Source organism: Leuresthes tenuis, unplaced genomic scaffold (genome assembly GCF_036924035.1).
Source record: "Leuresthes tenuis unplaced genomic scaffold, fLeuTen1.0.hap1 SCAF_6, whole genome shotgun sequence".
In the NCBI taxonomy this organism is placed as follows: domain Eukaryota; kingdom Metazoa; phylum Chordata; class Actinopteri; order Atheriniformes; family Atherinopsidae; genus Leuresthes; species Leuresthes tenuis.
In genome coordinates this window covers 12,577,453-12,597,917 of record NW_027325360.1, presented here as the reverse complement: position 1 = coordinate 12,597,917, position 20,465 = coordinate 12,577,453, and the positions used below count along the sequence as shown (strand labels likewise).

Sequence of the window (20,465 nt, the reverse complement as noted above, 5' to 3'; positions counted from 1 at the left end):
CCCTCGACAGCAGTAAAAGCCAAATTACAACTCCCAGTAGTTTCAAAAGTATAACAGCCACTAATAAAAGAAGCCAGCAAGTAAGTAACTCAGTTATTTTCGAGCCGTCTTATTTCTCTGAGCCAGTATGTATTCTCCTTGTAGTTATTTCCCGTATTAAATGCCTACACGTTAAATCTGATACAAGACAGTACAAACACAGGTCATATCAGATTAGCAGTGCTGTAACATGCTACATGTTTATCCAGCTACAATCAAATAATACATTTTGTGTTTCAGTTAACAGCAAAAGAGATACTACTTCTTAATCCTGCAAAGAGCTTTAAAACCAAGCGAAACAAATAAAGAGCCACCCAAAGAATGTGGTGAAATATTAGAAGGCATTACTTTACTGGCGCTTTCCTTATTGTTGTGTGCAGTTGCACAAAGGCAGCAATGAAAGTGTTCTTACCGTGGCATGTACTTGCTAGTCTTCCTCCAAGAGAAACCAGTAACAGAGCGGGGATGGGCAAGGTACACAAAGGAAAAGACCAGCCCTCCCTGAACACTAGTGCTGGCCTCTGGAGGTGCGAAGAGTCTGGCAACAGATGATTTCCACTTACTGGTGCTGTACCAGACCTTTACCAGGCAATCATCCTGAGATGGAGAGACAGTAAAAGGAACATAATTACTGTGATGCAGGATCTGCTATTATTAGTTATAGCCATAGGGTGTTTAGAATTAAAAGCTGTCAGCAGTTACAGATCAGTTACTAATTACACTTGAGGTAATTGTTTGAATAAACAATGAAAACTGAACATGCCTTACACACCAGTTACAAACAGGTTTAGCACCTCCTGGTGAAGCCTCTTACCTGCCCAGCAGTAGCAAAGAATTCGCCATCAGGAGAGAACTTCATGAAACTGACCGGAGAGGCAGTCCTTAACACAAAGAACAAAGAAAGAAAGAAACTCTCGGTTTTAATAAGCTTGCTTTTACCTCTCAGAAGAAAAATGTACAAACCATGGTAACCATTAAGAATAAATAAAGTATGCTGAAATATTTTTCAAGCTGGCAGTATACATTCAGCTGAATAAGTAAAAAAAAAAAAGCATATTATATAGCAATGACAATGAAAATGAGATACACTTAAAAAAAAAAGACATTAACAGTAGCTATATCACAATAATAACATGACAGTAAAAAGGTACCATTGTGTAAGAGTTTTGTACGTCTTACTTGCTCCTCCAGATGCACCTCCAGGCAGAATTGGAGTCTCGCATGGTCATTTCTGCTCGCTTTCCACTTTCCTCGCTGTCATCTTTTCCACCATCCTCATTACACCACAACTGGAGACTACTTGAGCCCGTTAAGAGAGTGCAGCCTGTACACACAATAAACCGTCTATTTACTGCTAAACAGATTTCCAAACTATAATTTAATGAAGAATCAAATGCTTGCTGCAACTGTTGACAAGTTTGTGTTAAGACAAAGCTATGCATCAACGTACCTGTGGGGTGCCAGGCCAAGTTGCGTACCATAGACTCTAACACAAACTGCCCAGTCTTCTGCCACTGGCAGCTCAATTTCTGCACAAAATAAGAAAACACATAAACAAAACATAGATGTTGACATTTGAATAATCTCAGACATTTCACGTTCATGACTTCTTTTAGTTGAATATTCAAGTACAATACCAATGGCAACATTTGCAAAAACAAGAACTAGTAGCTGCTTTCATGCGAGTCACATGTTACACACGGAGAGCAGTGCAATAATACGAAACTTACAGAGGCAGCGGCTGCGTTCAAGACGGTGGAAATTCTTAAAACTCTCTGTCGTTACTTTGATTTCTCTAATAACCAAGAGCTGCTAAGCTCTGACTTTGCAAACATCTTTGCGCACTATAGAGCAGTAATAAGCATTGAATAATAACAATAATTGCCAGAATTATACTTCCTGTGTGTGTGTGTGTGATGAGAAATATGTGCGCCATCCCAGTGAATTTCAAAGCAGCACTTTGTTTTCGGAGGCCAAAATTCTGCTCTATATCAAACAACCAGAGAGCTTTACCACAAAGACAATGATTGGTTAAGTGGATGATCCGAGCACAAGCACGGCCAGACAGCGACTGGAAGATAATGTGTGCTACTTACGGACAATGATGCGTCTTTTTGATCTGGATGCTGAACAGGCTCAAACACACATACAATGCTTCCATAGGAAGCTGCAATCTGTCAGCAGAGAAAGAGAAACGTCGTAAATGTTGAGACAGGTTTTCTGACAGAGAAGGAAAGAGATAAAACTGTAGATATAGTTGTACCAAATGTCACAGATATGTTAAAATACAGTTCAAAACGTAAACATCAAGTTTTTTGTCTTTGTTTTGGTAGCTTAGGAACTATTCTTGTGCCAACCAACAACTCACTTGACGTGTGTCAGTAGTAAATGTGCACAGTGACAACAAAACAAAATGATTTTCAGCCCATAAAAACCAAGTGTTGAGTCATCACTGTTCTGTCTACCATATGCAGAGTTTACATCTCTGCATTAGTCAGGGCTACGTGCTTCAAGTGCTTTCAAAGAGAGCCACGCTAAAAATGTTAAATGGCGCAAATGGTTGAAATATCTACAACGGTAAATAAAAACTCAGTTTTTAATGGGGTAGATAACATGCCGACTGCTAGAGAGGAGTGAATCACATGCATGTGTGTAATTGTGCACACACAGACCAGCAGTCATATGAAATCCTTCTAGACAAAAGGCTCAGACATAGAGAAATGCATGATTCATTTGAAGGTCAGCTGTCTGTATTCGAACACATTTCACATTTAACTAAATTCTAGCAGAAAGCCACATGTCTGTAAAAGAAGTTATACTGTAGATAAAGCACGTCTTCGAAAATATCGAAGAAATATTGGACCGCTCTTTGAGTAGCAAGCAGAAATAAACTGAGTCATAAAACATTATTTCTCTGTGATTATATAACAACATTTCTTCAAATTTTGCAATTGTATTATGCTGCAGGAATGTTACAATAGATATCTTAAAGCTTGACTGACAACTTGTTCAGGAACTGTTTAATGTCACAGGGAGGTAACAATTACTGGCATTTGTTTTGATTTCCAAAGAGATGAGAGACCTGATGCAAACCCCTGCAGGAGTGTCTCAAAGTAAAGCATTATTCTTTCATCATAACCAATTATCCCTTCCAAACAATGAATTTGGAAAACACGTTTCAAAGCAGCGGGCCATTAAAGCTTGCCAAATGTGTCTATAGTGCAACAACCCTTAAAGAACCAAATAGGATGTACTACTTGAACTAATGGCATTGCAAATATCACAGTGAGCAAAGGGTAACAAAGTGGAAATGGCAAGCATACCAACTCTGCATTCTTAAACAGATGCTAGACCATGCTGGAGGCATTGGTGGGTACTTATGACCAAAGAGAATTGGATTAAACATCACGAGGGGAGCAGTAAAACACTGGGTGAGCCTTTTTTGTTCATTTAAACTATATCGGGCCCGTTTGCTGTTTAATACAACTATTCTCCCCAGTTCAAACATGCATACTTGTAAAGACGTGTAAGCTTTATTGTTAGGCTTATGCAGATGTGGCAGCCCTGAAATTGTCCTCTGCAGCCAACCACAGCTTTTTAACTGGGTAACAATCAGGAATCGTTAATATAAAGGATGGCAAAAATGCAAAATGCCATTCATGACCACGTTTTCATTAGCGTAGAAAATGAAAATGAGGGCTGCCTTGTTGCATCAGTGTCTTTTAACAGTGGACAGGAACCTAATTCTAGACACAAACTTAAAAAAAAAAAAAAAGAAAAGAAAAATATGATACAGAACATGATGCAAAAAAAACCAAACAACCTTTGAGGTCCATTAGAAATGACAAAGCTTGCGTTTCAGACACTGATACTCTCAGCACAGGTGAAAGCTGAGCAGACACTAATGCAGAGTTCATAAAGCAGTGTCTTTGCAGTAAGTTGCTGTTACAGAAATACTTAATAAACTCTACCTGCAGCAAATGTAAAGTGCAGACAGGAGAAACATTTTATTGCCTCTAAGCAAATGGAACTTGTGCTTATACAAACGCCGAAAACGGAATTGTCACTTAGACAAACAAGTAAGTGTGTTATACGGCTTCCGGATTTACCGAGTGAATTTTTGCCACGTCAGAGCTGCTGACAAGAAACTCAAGTTCAATCAAACCACCTATTGACGTTGCCAACAAATGACATTCCAATACAAAAAGAAAAACAAGATACCAAACGCTTCCAGAGGGCAACAGAGCTCGTCTCTAAGGCGCTGTGCAAAACAGTCCCAATTAATCTATATAAGAACCAACTAATTTTTGAGATTTTAACCAAATACAAACTGTAAACTAAACTTTTTTTTTTTACTGGTTAAAAACACATTCCACCAGTCCCAGTTTAGTGCCCAACACAATAAAGTGAATTAAGTGGAGAAGTGTGTTTTATGGTGCCAGTTTTGTGCCCCCTTCTATTTCAGATTAAATTCAAGATCAGTGTTTTGTATTTTCCAACATGAAAGTGGAGGGTCATCATTATCTTTACTGATTATGCTGTGTTGTTTTTCAAATTCACAGAGAATAGAGGGAAACGCATCATCATCCAGGATTCAAAGTCTCAAGAATCATATTACATATTGAATACTATACTGAATAATATTACATTATTTATGCACCCAATCAATATTCAACAAATGATTGGGTACATTGGGTGTTGTTAGTGCACAAAAGTAGCATATTATACCAAAAACCCAACAGTCTGCAACCTGGGGACCCAATGGGAAGGAGCAGCATTCAATTATTCTTACCTGTCCACACTTAGGTGAGCAGTCAACACAGCCGACCTGGATGTTGCCATGTTTGGCCCCTGGGATGATCTGCAGCCGCTCAAAATTACTGCCCAAAACCACCACGTCACAACCTGATGCATAGGCCTATCATGAGAGGGAGAGATAGTGAGAAGACAGAGATAAACAGGACACTTAGATTCATCCACAGAGAACTGTATGAAGGGTCACTTGACCTGCACTTGTCAATGCATCACACATACCAGCATATGACAGCTCTGGAGTAAAAGCAGACAAGATTAGATTTATCCACTTTATTTCTGTGGTTCTCAAAAGTAGATCCTCATATGAGCAGTGATTCACAGTGACTGAACCTCACTCAAAAGAGGACCAAGAGAACACAAGGGAGGAGTACCTCTTATTGAGTTTTATATAAGATCAGACAGTGTAAAAGCATCGAGATGTGATGGTTCTTTTGTTTAGACACGCAAACAAAGTCTTAAACCCCCCCACAAAGAATCACGTCAGGGTTTAGGCAGTAGAGGGAACTTGTGATTTATTTGCTATGCTGATTTTAAAACTTCTTTTTGTTTTGTTTGCACGAGTGCAGTACAATGAACAAAACTCCATTCAGCTTTGTGACAAATCCGTTTGGCCACCCTCTAAGAATCAGAGCATCTACACTGCTGGGAGGGAAATATTTCCAGAGCTTGAAATATCTTACCGTGAAAGGCACATTGTTGACGCTCCCAACAGAGAAACAGTTGTCCCCAGGGTTGACAGCCCCTGTAAGGACTTGATGGAGATTCATGACTACAAGTGTGTCTTCCTCCTCGCTCCTCTTTTCACAAAGCCCACAAACTCCAGGTGAGATTCATGGAAAACCATGAGAGGGATGTGTTCATCTTAGTAGCTGGTAAATTCACGCCCCTTTCTCTGCAGACTTAGTCTTAGGAAGAGAAAGGAGAGATGCAAGGACAGGGTGGAGAGTTTCTGTAAGAATCAACTTGACTTTTCCCTAATACTCAGCACTTGTAATGTTTCAAGTAGGAAATGAATGCTCAACGATAAATCACATGTTGATCATCACCATAATATGAACATGTGAAAAAGGTGTTACTAAAGGCTGTCTGTGCTGCAATGAATAAGATAATTATTTTCACCTAAATTTGTCATGTATTCACATTAAGCATGCAAAAAAAATTCAAATAAGAGGTTTAGAAAAGAACGCACACATTTGTTCATTTCTCAAAAGTCATATGGTCATTTTCATCATGAATAATGTTACTGCATATCTCAACTTTTCTCAGATTTTCTCATAATGTGCCAACCAGTAAGAATTAGCCAATGTTCTGAGGACTGTTTGTTGCAGCATATTGCACAAAGAGGGTTTAAAGTGTTGTTAAACTAATTCTGCAACAATACAGAAAGTGCTTCAATCGAATTCAATAAAGCTTTTAATAGAACGTTGATGCCCTAAAACACACTCAAAATTACTATTAGATCAACCACAAAAAAATAAGCAAGTCTTTAAGAAAACACTCAGCTGAACAAGGCATAGTTGCATCACAGCTCGTTTGATCTTATTGACCTACCTCTTCATTTAAAATGCATGCCTTTGTTATGCATCATCTGTTTTAGAGGTTACAATCAAAGGCCCTTTCCCTAAAATACAGACAGCTTGATTACAGACAAACTGGCCCATATTGACTGGATGATGAACAATCAAAAGGATGAGTAGAAACTACAAAGGTAATAAAGTAGGGCTCTCAGGGTGCTGTAAGGAGGAGATTTTGACTAAGCAAGGTTATGCTTTGTTAGCTGATGTTGTGCAAGTAAGAGGGCAAGAGCTGTTGGTACTGTGAGCAGGTTCTCCTCAAAACACGCAGGCGTTTGAGCAAAGCAAAGTGACTGTTGTTATCATGAGGAAACACACTGAAGCAGCTTTGAAGGCAAATACTTCTTTGTAGAGTATGAAGTAACAACAGCGGGTGATATTACAGTAAGAGGGCCGCACATAAACGTTTACAGTAATAAAATAAATTTAAAAAAAAGGCTACGATCGAAAGGGTGAAGAGCAGGTAGGTAAAGCTGAAAAAGGTTGGTCACAACAGCGCAGGTTACACCTGTATTCATTACTGCAAACCCGGTTAGTCCACTTTGCTTGGTTACAGTGTTTGTCCACGGAACTGTCGCGTTGGTCTCTCGAAGAAACTGTGTACATAAAATGTACACGTAACATGTACATAAAACGCCGTAAATTCATATCACACGGCTAATATACAATAGCACACCTTTGAGCGCAAGGCACAATGTAAATGAATTAGCTATAAGCTAGCAAGAACTGGAGTCATTTAGTTGTATTAATAATACAACACAGTTTAAAGTGGGAAAACAAGTACATCAAAGTCAACATGGGCCTTCAACATGAACGAAGCATAAATTAAGCGTTTAGAGATTTAAAAAGTAATGTTTGTGAAAATGAGGGCAATTTATGTTTCCCGTGTTGTGGCAACTCACGTGATAACGTTTCACACGCCAGCAAATTAAAACATAGCAATTGACGACATAAACGGCAAATACTGTCACCAATTTCCTTATTTAAAAAAAACAAAAACGCTAAACACGCAAAATGTCACTCAAGTTTCGAGCGAATATTTCACACATAAAGTACATGGTTTTAATTCTTCAAATTATGAGGCTAACTTGTAGCTAGCCATCCGTTGCTTGTAAGACACACAATAACACGACAATCATAGACAAACTAATTGGCTACTTACCTTGTGTTGCTACTCTATGACATATCCTGAAAATGTGACATCAATAGTAACTCCTATTAGCTGCTGTCTATATGACCCCAGCGGTACAGATTCTGTCTCCTCAGCTAGCTTCGTTAGCTGACACTAGCTCCTGAAGCTCTCTTTCAGCAAGCTCCTGAGCCGCTAGCTGTGGATAATATGTGGCACACATTTAGTAGCCGGAAATCTTTCCTTGTCAAGACGAGGAACTGTTTACTTCTCAAAATGCTAAAAAAAAAAGAAGAAGAAAAAAGAAGTAAACCTCTCCCCAAGGTTAACATATAAAACGCTCCCACAGAGGAAGCTTTTCTATATGTTGAAGATGTGTCATGATAAAGACTGTGTCACTACAATGCATTGTGGTCTTTGTAGTTCCATTTAAAAAGCAGCGCGAGAGCGCAAGGTTTTTAAACGCAGCACATCACATGTCGCATAACAGGACGTTGCTGCACCGTCATGCTTTGCCCAAAGTAGTGTTTAAACCATCGAATATATATATAAATATATTTCAGGTGTTGTGCCCTAAAATTTGCTTTTTATGTTTGGCATCAGACATTACTTTGTGAAAAAGGCTAATTTGTACCCTGTTGGAAAGTGTCTTGGTATTTTATATATTTTTGAACGACAGAAGTTTATTTGAGAACACAACTGTGTTCACTTTAGATGTTTCCCCCCCAAAAAAGCATGGTGTAATTTTCCATCTTCTCCATTAGATTGTTATAAAGTATAAAATTCCAGACATTACTTGCAAATGCTGGAGTATTACTAGTGACATATTTGTATGTCGTGCTGTTAAAAGCATCTATACACCACATTTGCATATTCAAAGAAAGTTTAAGATATGCTAAAACAACTACACAAAACAGGTGCAAATCACCTTGAGGGAAATACTTCCCTCTCAAGATTCAAACTGTCCAGCAGCATCTCTGGCATTTAACTCCTATCTACAATACACTGAAATCTGGCAGAAGTGGTGTTTTTTTAAACAAGTGTCAGCCGATGCTCTGGACTGAGGAGTCAAAAATCTCAATTACTATAATCTAACAGGGCTGCAGGGTTTTATAAGGGAAGCAGTTGTGAAATATGATAGAGGCTCCACGCAGATTTGGAGTATGATTTCTGAAAATGGAGTACAAGCAGATTCTTACACATCAGACAAAATGATCTCTGCATTCCCAAATGATTTTTCCTTAAAGACAATGACCCAAAACTGCCAAATCTACAAAGAATATCTGCAGCCAACTGCAACAGATTAGGTACCTCCCACAGAACCAAGATCTCAACATCACAGAGATAGTGTGAGATTATAGGAAGAGAGAGATGGCTCAGAGACAGCTAAAATTATTTTCTTTATTACTGTTTTCTGTGGACAACAATAACTGGGTGGACAATCCTCATTCATGTCCTGAATGTATTTAGATTTCTTGCATTTCTCTGAGGTGTGGGATGAGCTGTGTTTTAAGTCTTCACACTTGTCCCAATTAACCACAGAGTGTCACTGTTGTTCACTATGACACATTTCAGTTTAATTTGTCCAAATTACAGCACAGAAGTGATAAAGATGAATATTTTAGAACAGCACAACGGCAACATGAATGATATTGTTAGATTGACAAGAAAAGGGCTCTGAGACAACACTTTAAAGGTAACTTAAATAAACAAGCCTTGAGGTTATTTTTTGATATTGTCACATATGTAACTGCTCTTCGTATTTACACATGTTCTGCTTGAACTGTGATGGTTAAAACAGTGCTGACTGCAGAATGAGGAGGTGAATGAGAGGTTGGAGGCTTCAAGTTTGATTAAGGCATGCTGAGATAAATAGGACAGACATCTTCATGACTAATTTAAAATGGCTGACATGTTAGTGACATTAGGGAATCTTTGTGACATTTAGTGATCCATTAGGAAGTAGGTCATGGCATTTTAAAAAATGTAGCTGAACAGCATAACTGTGCTAAATCTTAAATTGCTCTTAAATCTTGTGGATTATCATTGTATCAATACTATTTAAATGGGCTGTTTGTTTGATAGAAGTGTAAAAACTGACATATTTTTGTCCAAAGACTTAAACACAACTGCACATATGTGCACACATACGGAAACACACACACCAGCCATCTTGTTGTAACAATGTTGTCCTATCTTGTCTATCCCTCTAAGTTCTCTTCCCGTAGGTTTGACTTTGTACAATATTCACACAGAAAATAGATGACACTTCTTTCAAAGACACATTATCTGATGAATATTGCTGTTTGGTTTATGAAAGCGGGATTTCTTTGCCAGATGCAATTTCTTAAAGCAGACACCTAAAAAGCAAAGAAGACTGTGTGTTCTACAGCCTCCTCTTTGAAACTGGAAATGATGAAGATTAGTTTGGATTGGTTCTGTGTTAAAGCCACAACATGATGCTTATGCTGAATTACTGACGAAAGGTATAATTTTAGTTAGAGTGACTATCATGTACTCTTACCCTAAGCTGTTAATTCAGTGATACGGACAACGAGCTTCAAGCTAGCAGAAGTCTTAAAGATGTCTCATTGTTGCTATTTGGTAGCGTCCCTCAAAGTCCATAAGATGGTTGATCTGTAAAAAATTACACTGCAATGCTATTTTGTAATTATGGTTAAAAAGCGATGAATCGATGAATCTACTTAACACTTTATGTGACTGTTATGCTTTGGTTTGAATGGACCCATTTTTCTGATCTCTGCTGCCCACCACAAACAGTAGCAACATTAAATAATTTGCATACACATGGCTTTGGTTGCTGTGGATGTGTAAGCTGTTCTTCAAGCTGCCAACATTCGTAGATTTAACTACATTAAATCTTAAATCTACAACTCAACTCCATTAGTTCAGTTTTTTCTTGTAATTCCTATAACCTGTTTATATTAGCAATTTATTTTGAACTTTTCGATGTGTCTTTTTGTCAATGCCATTGCAAAACATAAAATATTTGAGTTCTTTTATTTGTTGCATGGCATGCTGCTTATATGTGATCTAATCTATATTGTTTCTGTTTAAGATGGATAGCTGAACAAGAATCACATTTTACTTAATCTTCATTTGCTCAAACAACTTTGACTTTGAGAGTGCTGCTCAGTTAAACTTTGATCCAACTGAGGAAGGAAGAAATTAATGTAAATAGAATACAAGACACAAGAGGGCAGTATTGAAACACATAAAAAATCCCTTTTGGTTCTCTTTTGGTACCACACTACAAACCGTTAAGGGACTGCAATTTAACCTCACTGTCTAACGTCACACTTGACTGCCCCATAATCCCACCGATACAACAGAAGTAGGCACCTCACTTTAAATGCAAAATACAGGCTTGTGAAAACACCCCAAACCACTGGCTTGCTCAGTCTTAACAAACGTGGACTTTTTTTTTTCCCAATTACGCCAACAGAAATCTTGATTATCAAGTTTTGGGTCTTGCTCCAGTTAACATGAACTGAGCCTCAGCTTCTGTGAAAGGTTGAATCAGTCCTTCCGAATGCAAAATCCATGAGTTTTTATTTCTCCCTTGAAATGTGAGTCGTCCCTTTGAAGTGCTCTGTGGTATTATTATACTGTGGTTTGATGGTTTATATTGTTGATGTCTTGTACAAGCTGTAATTACTGGATCCAGAGGTAAGAGGCCAATGCCAAGATGGGCTTGAATTTTCAGTGTGGCCGTGCTTTGATGTTTCAAGAATGGGGGGTGGGGTGGTGGTATTTGAGATTGTGAAGCTGGGCAGCTTTTCCAAGGGAGAAAATATCAACAAGTTGCTGAACTCTGCTGGCAGACAGGGACATGACTAACCAACCACAATGAAGCGTAATGGCAAATAAAACATCTACTCTTTCATGGAGAACTTGGCTTTTAGCATTTGACTTCAGTAATAATAATAATAATAATTACTCTCAGCTCAGAGTGATTATGTGTATCCTTTAAAACCTCTTAAATCAACAAACTTTCATTTGGATTTATTTCTGCAAAATACTGCACTGAAATGGATAATGTGCTTTGTTTGTTCTCAGTAAACTCAACAGCACTGCACGGCTAGATAATATTGTTTCTGTTTGTGCCATCGCTGCCAGACTTTCTGTGTTCACTGTCCTTCATTTCTGCGTAATGCGGTGACCTGAGTCAAGGCGTCCTTGGCTGTGAATGTTGAGTCAACTGGAGGTGTGTTTATGTGAGTGTGTGTGTGTTTGTGTTTTTGGCAGTCAGCATGTGTGAAGGCCTGCGTATATTAGTGTGTGGTCTTTCCATCTGCGGGCGTGTACTTGCGTGTGAGCGTGTGCGCGTCATTGCATGAGGTATCTATTAGTGTATCTCCCGCGTGTTTCGTGCGGCTCTTGAGTGCAGTCATCCTGCAGAGGTGACTGTGAAATGATGGGAACAGACATTACCGTCAGAGGAAGAGGGGTTAGCAGGCAGGAGGCAGGATATCCCATCACATTAGGAGTGCTGCTGCACCCGTTTCCCTCAACTCTTCCCAGCAGCTGGATCCAGGAGGAGGTCAGGAAGGGTCAGACAAGCTCCTCCCTCTGTCATTATCCTTCCATCACCTGCCGTCGTCTCTGCGCTGACAACAGAACTTTCTCGTACTCTTCACACTTCACTCTTGACACCAGCTTTAGCTCTTTATGGCCCTCACTACCCCTTTTCTTCTTGTCTGACTCTGCCTCTATTATTTTCACATATTTTCCCCCTCCATCTGTTCCCCAATTCTTCCCTGTCTTCGCCTTTTATTTGTGTCTTCTTGCTCTTTTGATAGTCCTGCATCAGCCTCAATTTCCTTCTCTCATATTCTCCTACATATACAGAGAGCTGAGAGGTCCCTCCTGCTGTGACTTTTTGTTGAGTCTGCTGCTGATCTCCAGATTGCATCAGAGATACTCAGTGCTTTCAGAGACAGACTTAAAACTGAATCAAATTCTGTCAGAGGAGAATCTCAGCCAAGTTTTTACCAAGAGAGGACATGTACGGAGAGCCCAATGCAGCCTAAAGTGTGTCAAAAATACAGCCGAAATCTGGGGCAAGTGGTAATGCAATATAGATGTTGTGTCATGATAAATATTTCACGATACACAACAATGCACTGTAACAGAATAATGTATGGGTATTGACTAAAATGAGAAACAGAGGTGATAGTTTGATGTCTTCCTTTTCTGTGTCATGCAGTTTTGAGGTGCAATCTTTTCTCCTTCTCAGAAAAAGACATTCTGCTTAAAAAAAGAATGAGCATCATTAACTCAACTAACTTTTTAACAACACTTTAATATCATAGCAAGGTGGATCATTACTATGGTAAAAGCTGTATGTGTTGGTATCCCTGCAAAGACATGAAACTGCTGCTTACTTATAAGATTTTGAGGGTCACAAAGTTGTACATATCTTTAAACGGTAGATTTTGCTTTGTAAGCAGTACAACACTCAGCCACTCTGTGTATTTGAGCTGCATTTGCTTAGATGTGTTCTGACTTTCTTTGAGCTATTGAGTCTCTTCATCATTTGATACTGTAGCTTCATTCTTTTTCTGTCAGCCTCATCCTGTCTGAGGAAACGCAGAGTGAACTTATGTGTTAAGGAGACAAGAGTATTTTTACTTGATTTAAGCAGAACTCATGAAGCACGCGTCCCGAGTTCATCTCGCTCAACAGTATGGGATAACAACTCATGTCCAATATCATTACTTGTATAACTAGTTCAAAGCATTTTCTGTCAACTTCACTTAAGGGATCCATAATTCAGGTGGATATTGAACTTGCAACTGCTATTTGTTAAACCGACTTCATTCCTAGTGGCCTCAATTCAGAAATCATCCCATGTTTAAAACCACTAAACTCAACATCAAATTATTTGTTACAGCAGTAATAAAATGTGCAATCCAGTATTTAGTGGCTAAGGCAAATTGTTGAGTTATAGCTGTTGACTTTACCTGTAGCCACTCTGGTTAGGCCATTATCCTCCATGATATCTGCTTATTATCCCTGTCTGATTTATGCTGCTTCTGCCGACCCTCACCCACAGTGACCTACATTCACTTTCATCTCACACATCAATCATTTAGCAGTTCAAAGCTAAAGCCTGTCTGTGGAGTAACTCGGAGGGTTTGATCATAGGGACTTTAATTCTCAGATGACACTGTAAAAAATTGTCAAAAATTTGTGTCTGTGCATGCTTTCGGTGCACTGCTGTGGATAAAATGTCAAGCTTTGATGCATCATGAGTTGATAAACGCAAACTAAACGGTTTTTACAGTCAACATTAATTAGGGGAGTTATCCAGCTGTTACTGAGGTCTGCAGTAAATTCACTTCCTGTGGTTTCTCTAAACAAAGTCCAATTTCCATTCTTTTCCCTCCTACTGTTACATGGATCCAAGCCGCTTCACCCCAAGCAGCCACAAACAATAACAATTCAATAGAAGAAATCCATTAGGGCTTCACAGGATAAAAGAATGACACCAAGAGTGATAAAATCAGATTTTGTTCCAAAACACATTTTTTACACCTAAACAAGGAGGCAGTGAGACTTTCAAACAAAAAAATCCCTGGACTGAAAAATAGATGAGGTCCAAGATGTGTAAGCAGAGGCTGAATGACTTATTCATTAGGGGCTGTGTGCACATGTCATTAACTCAGCTGCCATACTCAAGGTGAAGTTCAGGTTAGGGCTCAGGGACAAAAGTAAGACATTCGATTTAAATCTGGATCTGGAGATAGATATGGCTCAACGGGCTGGAATGAAGATAGAAATAACAATATATAGTGTCAGGGGAGCATCTGCTTCCGCTTTGTAAGTCGTTGTACTTCTTCAGAGCAAAGCTGCATGTGGCAGCGTTATTTTTTCATAAAATCAATTCATTCAACACCTGATATGCTTTCGCAGGTGCAACAAGGTACATTGTGCTGTACACAAATATCTTGCTTGCTTATGTAGACAGAGCAGGGAGACAAAGGTCAGCTCTGCTTCTTGCCAAAACAAAATGAGCTTCAATAGATAAGGCGATTAATATTGATTATCTCACAACAGTGTATCGTATCAAAACCTGGAATATATCAGATGTTATGTGTACAGTTTGTTCTTGTAATCAACATCCTTGATGTTGGAGAAATGCACAGGTGCAAGGACCTGGCCAAAATTGCTATGAGGGCTTGCAGGATGTACCAGATCATATCTGATCAATGAAGAATCTGTTGCCAAGATCTTGGTGGTTGCTACCACATGCTACTTGCATAGGTCTTGGTTCAAGCCTTAATATTCTGAAGCTGTTTAGATGCACATGAAGGACCAGCAGCAACTAAGATAGGTCAGATCATAGTTTTTTGGTAAAGCTTTGTATGCAACGATTAACCTTTTATAATATCACTGTGGTAAAATCAATGTTTGCTCCAGAGTTTTTTTTTTAGTTTTCTACCCAGAAAAACCTGCTGAATCTTAACTGAGTTAATACACTGATGTGTGATAAGAATCGCAATGTAGGAAAAGAGCAGCTTACTGGCCACAGAGGAAACTGGATTCACAGACTGGTAATAGCAAGGGCTTGTTTGGCCTGTTCTTTCTGCAGTTTGTCTTGTTTAGTGCCGTGACGGGGCTGGGCCTGATTGTGGGAACAGAGCCTTTAGGAGCAGGGCCAAGAAATTAGTAAGCCCGTTAAAACAGCTATTCAATCATTGAGTTTTTCAAATGAATTGCTATCATTCACATCTTCAAAGCATCACTGAATGCTACTTGCTTATATTGAAATAGAATGGACTGGTGACAGGTTATTGTCCTTAACCATGTCTCTACACAAGGATAAAATAAAGAGCTCTTAAAAAACATAGAAATAAACTGAAGAACAATAGGCTAGACCTTACACACACACACCCGTGACCCTGAATTGTTATGAAAAATGGATGGACATGGATGTCATGGATGGATGTCAATTTCAGAAAGCTAAAGGTTAAGATTCAAGACTGATTAATCAGTTTAATCAGAGTATTTGAACTTTAAGGCTCAAGGCTTGATGGATTGAAGTTAGTAAAAAATCCCTTTAGAAATGTACCATTTCCAGTATTTCATCGCAGTTCAATAGAAACATATTCATCATTACTGATTATTGGTTCTGCGATGACCCATTTAATTTACCTAAACCCTCAGTGGTTCCTCGTCTCACAGCTCCATTTCCAGCTGACGTCAACATCCTCACTTTCAGGCCTCATCAGCAGCATGACATCCATTTGTGGGGTGGATGGGGGAGTGAGGAGCACAAGACACACATGCACGCGCTCTCAGCCCCATACCCATCCACAAACACGCACACACACTGAAACCCATCTGAGATTCTAAAGACTATGCTCTCTAACTGTCACTCCTAGTTATAGACCTATCATGCAGAAATGCTGACTTATTCATGGCTTTCATGCAAACCTGGATGCACAGAGGAAACTGAAGCTGGTTGAGCTGCTGTGTGTGTCTGTGTATGCGTGTTTTTCAGCACGTTATTACTGTACCTTACTCAGCCTTGCCATTACGGGTCAGACACACCAACACACTCATAGAAAATCACATTCAGTATATATATGCTGACACAGGTGCCTTTGACTTACAGTCAGAGTTAATTTCTAATACGGCTTTTAATATTTTTGGCAGCTACTGACATGATATCGACTACAGGACAGAAATTCTGTCAAGTTAAGTCAGTAAGAGAGAATATATTACATCCTGTATTACCTCATCATATTCTATATGAAAGCATATTCGCTGATAGTAGCTAAGAGCATGGCTCATAGATAATAACACCCTTTGTTGGTCAAAAATGCCCAGATAGTCAAAGAAAGCAGCACTGTTAGTGGCCAACATGCAAAAACAGCAGCATAAAACCCATGCCAATAAGGTAACTGCAATTGATGATGATCAAATATGCTAAAAATGTAAATTGATAAAGTAATTCACACATGCTCACACTCCAAGTATTATTCCCTGCTTGTCACGTTCTGTTCAACGTTAACAGATGAAAACAGTGTTACGTTTTTAGTTTGCTGAATGAAGTTTTAGCAGCAAAGCCTTCTCAGAATACAAATCAGTTTCCCAAAACTTTTTGTTGTGCTGCTTCATAGACAGAAAAACAGAGAACACATGAGGTAAAACCCACTTGAAATTTCTAGGAGACCAATTAAAACTGTGTGAGTGTTACCTGCCAGGTGGATGGCGTTAAAAATGTCAATGCTCATCCTGTGACGCTTACTGTATTTCCTGTTATACTCACAGATGTCTTATTTCTGGTAAGAAATTCAAACGCACATCTGTTAATGTGTGTAAGTGCACATGCACACCTCCTGGGAATGCACATGGAAGTGACATCTCTCTAAATTTCAGCTATGTGATGATCATTATTCTGCTGCTCAGGGACAGCAGAGCCACAGCTTATCACCAGTCTAGATACCGTAGCTCGCTCTGTTTTCATCTTGTGAGTCTCTCTGTGTCAGTAATCATGGCAAAATGGGATTCTGGAGACTGCTGTACTGGGAACTATATCACAAAGACAGGTTTGAGTACTTTGGTAGGTATGTATATGTCTGTCTGTGTGCAGAAGTATCAACACAATAATAATGCAGCTGCACAAGACACAGATCGAAGAAACTTTAAGGCCAACACGAAGACTGAAATGACTGAATTCTCATGTTAATATCTAGCAATGACTAATGTTCATTCATGGGTTTGGACGTTAGCATGTTGATGCATATCATAAGTGATGTGATCCCATAGCAAAGCAGTCTCTGGTTCTGCTCTTCTGCGTGTTTGTCATCATAACAGCAGCCATCCCTCATGTGCTGACTGAAGAACTCGATCTGAGGTATTTGGCAGTCATCTGACAAGGAGGAAATTAAATCTAGGATGTACCTGTGACTGCACTTTAAACACACAAAGAGCACAAATGTACTCATGCACACTCTCATTACATTGAAGAATACAAATGATATTTGGGGATCATGTTTAGATGGAGGTCAGTTTAAGGGTTTTCATTCAGTAACACGGCTTGCGGCATTGATATAGAAAATGAAAAATGGTGTGGATGGTGTAAATTTGTCTGCTACATTATAACAAAGCAACACTTTGGTAATGAGGCTTTTTTTCTGTTTAATTTTAAACTCCTACGTGTAAATGCACAAAAAACAAGAGATCTAAAATCATTACAGGTCAGAACATCATCCTAAATTTTCAGAAAGTCATCAATCTGTATGTTTTAAAATATACAATATCAATCAGCCGGTTTATTCCCACAAGTCTACATTCAAATGCAACTCAAACTGACACACTTTAGATACTAGATATTGCATGTGTTCAATTCTGTTCAGATATGTCAAAAGAGAACGCATCCAAAGACATCCATTGTCTAACTTGTATTGCTTTATGGACAGCAGCATTTTCTGTTTCCACAAATGTTTAATCAGACTACACACCAACACATTTAGCAACACACTCAACTAACCAACCTTTTGAGACTTTTGTGAACATTGTGAGATAAAAGGCCTACATTTTTCACATGCTGTCATGGCCTACATTTGAGAATTGTGGAAAAGCGGATAGTCATCATCTATGGGGATATAAAAGCACAGGGTCACCTGGTGGCCCAGTTCAGCTTTCAAATGATGCAGCAGTCTGCATGTGGTACGTTTACACAGTGTTCATCTAGGTCAACATATTCTAATAGTTATAATGTTCTGCTACGACCTGCTTGTGACTCTATTCTGAAAAGGATAATAGCTTCCATTTGATGTAGAAAATTAGATCTGATTTGGCTTTATTACTGTAATGCAATAAACAGTCCTTCTGACTTGTGTTCCAGGTGTTAATTGTTAAACACCACACATCCTGTTAAAAGACACTTGATTATCTCAATTACTACTGTTCACACACATAAAGTGAAACTGTTTATTTTCCAGAGCAGGCTTCAGTTTTTAATATTTTTTGATGAACCACAGCCAGAAACAGACTCCCTGCTTTTACAGTGAGAAAATAAAGGGACAAAAAATAGATAATTTCCCCCCTATCAAGCCAAAGTGTTAAATGACATTTTACACCTGCATGAACAGACCATTGATCATAATGTCTGAGAGACACAGTGTGCTTTTGATTTCTTATGCCGCCGTTAGCAGTTATTTTATTCCTCCTTTTTCAAAACAAACACTTTCCACGGAAGAACAACCACCGGGTGAGATTATGTATGCGTAAATATTGAGGTTTATGTTTATGTTTATGCATTTAGAAGATGCTTTTATCCAAAATGACTATTTAGATACTTAGAAAGTGCATAACTTTATTGTATGCATTCAATCTACTCTGCAGCTTTACATTTCACAAACAATACTTTTAGTTATCAATTTCTCAGTTCTTCCAAATAACATTTAAAGAAAAATGTCAGTATGTCTCATAGCAAATTAACAAAACAGTGAATACAGAGATTACCACAGAATTAATATAATTGATATACTGATTGTAAAATTCATTAAAGGTGGGGAAATGAATTAAACTTTACAGCTAAATGCAGACATACATTTAATTAAATACACACACAAAAATATTTGTACGTAGATTTTAAACTGAATTGAATTCATCCATTAATTCAAATGAAATATCATAAAGTAAACATTTAAACGTCTTGCATAGAAACTGTTATTATTATCAGAGAAATGTGGTTGCCTCTGCTCCTGGAAGTGCTGAAGACTCATCTTGGAGTGTACTGAAGCTCACTGTTTCCAGAAAACCAACAGTATCACTTTCAAGCCTGTAGCTGTTTACCAGATTTAGACTAGATCCTTATAATCCCCACTTTCCTGTCTGTTTCCAGCTTGACCCACAAGTGCATATCAATTATACAGTGACGGAAACAGCTGAACACAGCCTGTTCTTTGAATGCAGATATGCTCCAAAAGTCACATATGGAAAAGGTTTGTAATCAGCAGTTAGATGGAACCACATATGTACTGTTTTCCACCTCACACCATTTGGGGAAAACAAAAAGGCTGCAGTGCCCCTTAAAGTGCTAATAGGAAAGGAGCCGCAGACAGATTCAGTGATTGACCAGCAGCACTTGAGTTGCCACTGTAAATAGGCTCTGTTTCTGTCTCAGCTGTCTATATGATCCACGGGTGAGCAGCAACCATTTTAACTCAGCCAGCAGGAGCGATAACTTTATAATTGTTTATAATAATAAAACACCCTGTTCAGCAGGTTCCATAGACATCCTATCATCGACATCATACTGTGACAATAAGGCACAATTAAACTCCAATAGCCCGAGGAAATAACTTCAGACACAGTGTGATCATTATATTATATAATATATTGATATTTAATATATTTAAGGCTTAAAGTATCTTGTATGGATTGTGAAGAGGAGTAGCTACTACTGTTTCAGATAATAAAGCATATAATCTGCTCTTAATATGCAACACAAATAAAAAAGTGGTATTTCTAAACATTTCTGGGCTTGTGATCATTTGTAGAAAGCAGTATGTAGTTGAAGTCTCCTGCTGCCTTTCTATTTTTTATGAGATGTTTGCAGTTCCACAAAGGAAACATTTCCCTCTTAAGCTTGCATAGTAAAAAAAAAAAAAAAGTTTTATGCCAAAATATGTTGGATACATCATAAAAAAGTAACACTAATGTGCACATTAGGGCTTTGTTTTTCTGCCTTTCAATCCTTACAAATCTCCTCATGACGCCTGAGGTCTAACTTGTGACCCAATGGAGAGAGCCAGACTGGCTGGGAAACCACAGTAGCTAAGTTATCAGTAAAGCAATATAAACTGGCCCTACGTTGTCCAAACACTAACGCAAAATGTTGCTACAACAGTGTTAAAAAATGTATT

General features: G+C 38.6%; 1 protein-coding gene across 3 annotated transcripts in view; it reads right to left on the bottom strand.

The window, feature by feature from the left end:
- Window positions 1–7,945, bottom strand: part of LOC140309695 (dmX-like protein 1) — a 49,913-nt gene extending 41,968 nt beyond the window's left edge. For 2 of the 3 annotated variants that reach the window (XM_072387654.1, XM_072387656.1), the window contains exons 1-8: window positions 7,587–7,945; window positions 5,535–5,753; window positions 4,832–4,957; window positions 2,136–2,213; window positions 1,490–1,568; window positions 1,219–1,363; window positions 854–920; window positions 452–636 (exon numbers count right to left, since the gene is read on the bottom strand). In XM_072387654.1, the coding sequence (XP_072243755.1) occupies window positions 452–636; window positions 854–920; window positions 1,219–1,363; window positions 1,490–1,568; window positions 2,136–2,213; window positions 4,832–4,957; window positions 5,535–5,621 (767 nt within the window). In that variant the 5' untranslated portion in view covers window positions 5,622–5,753; window positions 7,587–7,945. Of the gene's footprint in view, window positions 1–451; window positions 637–853; window positions 921–1,218; window positions 1,364–1,489; window positions 1,569–2,135; window positions 2,214–4,831; window positions 4,958–5,534; window positions 5,760–7,586 lie in introns of all 3 variants that reach the window. The other variant, XM_072387655.1, reaches the window with a different exon arrangement.
- Between the last annotated feature and the right edge of the window lie 12,520 nt (window positions 7,946–20,465).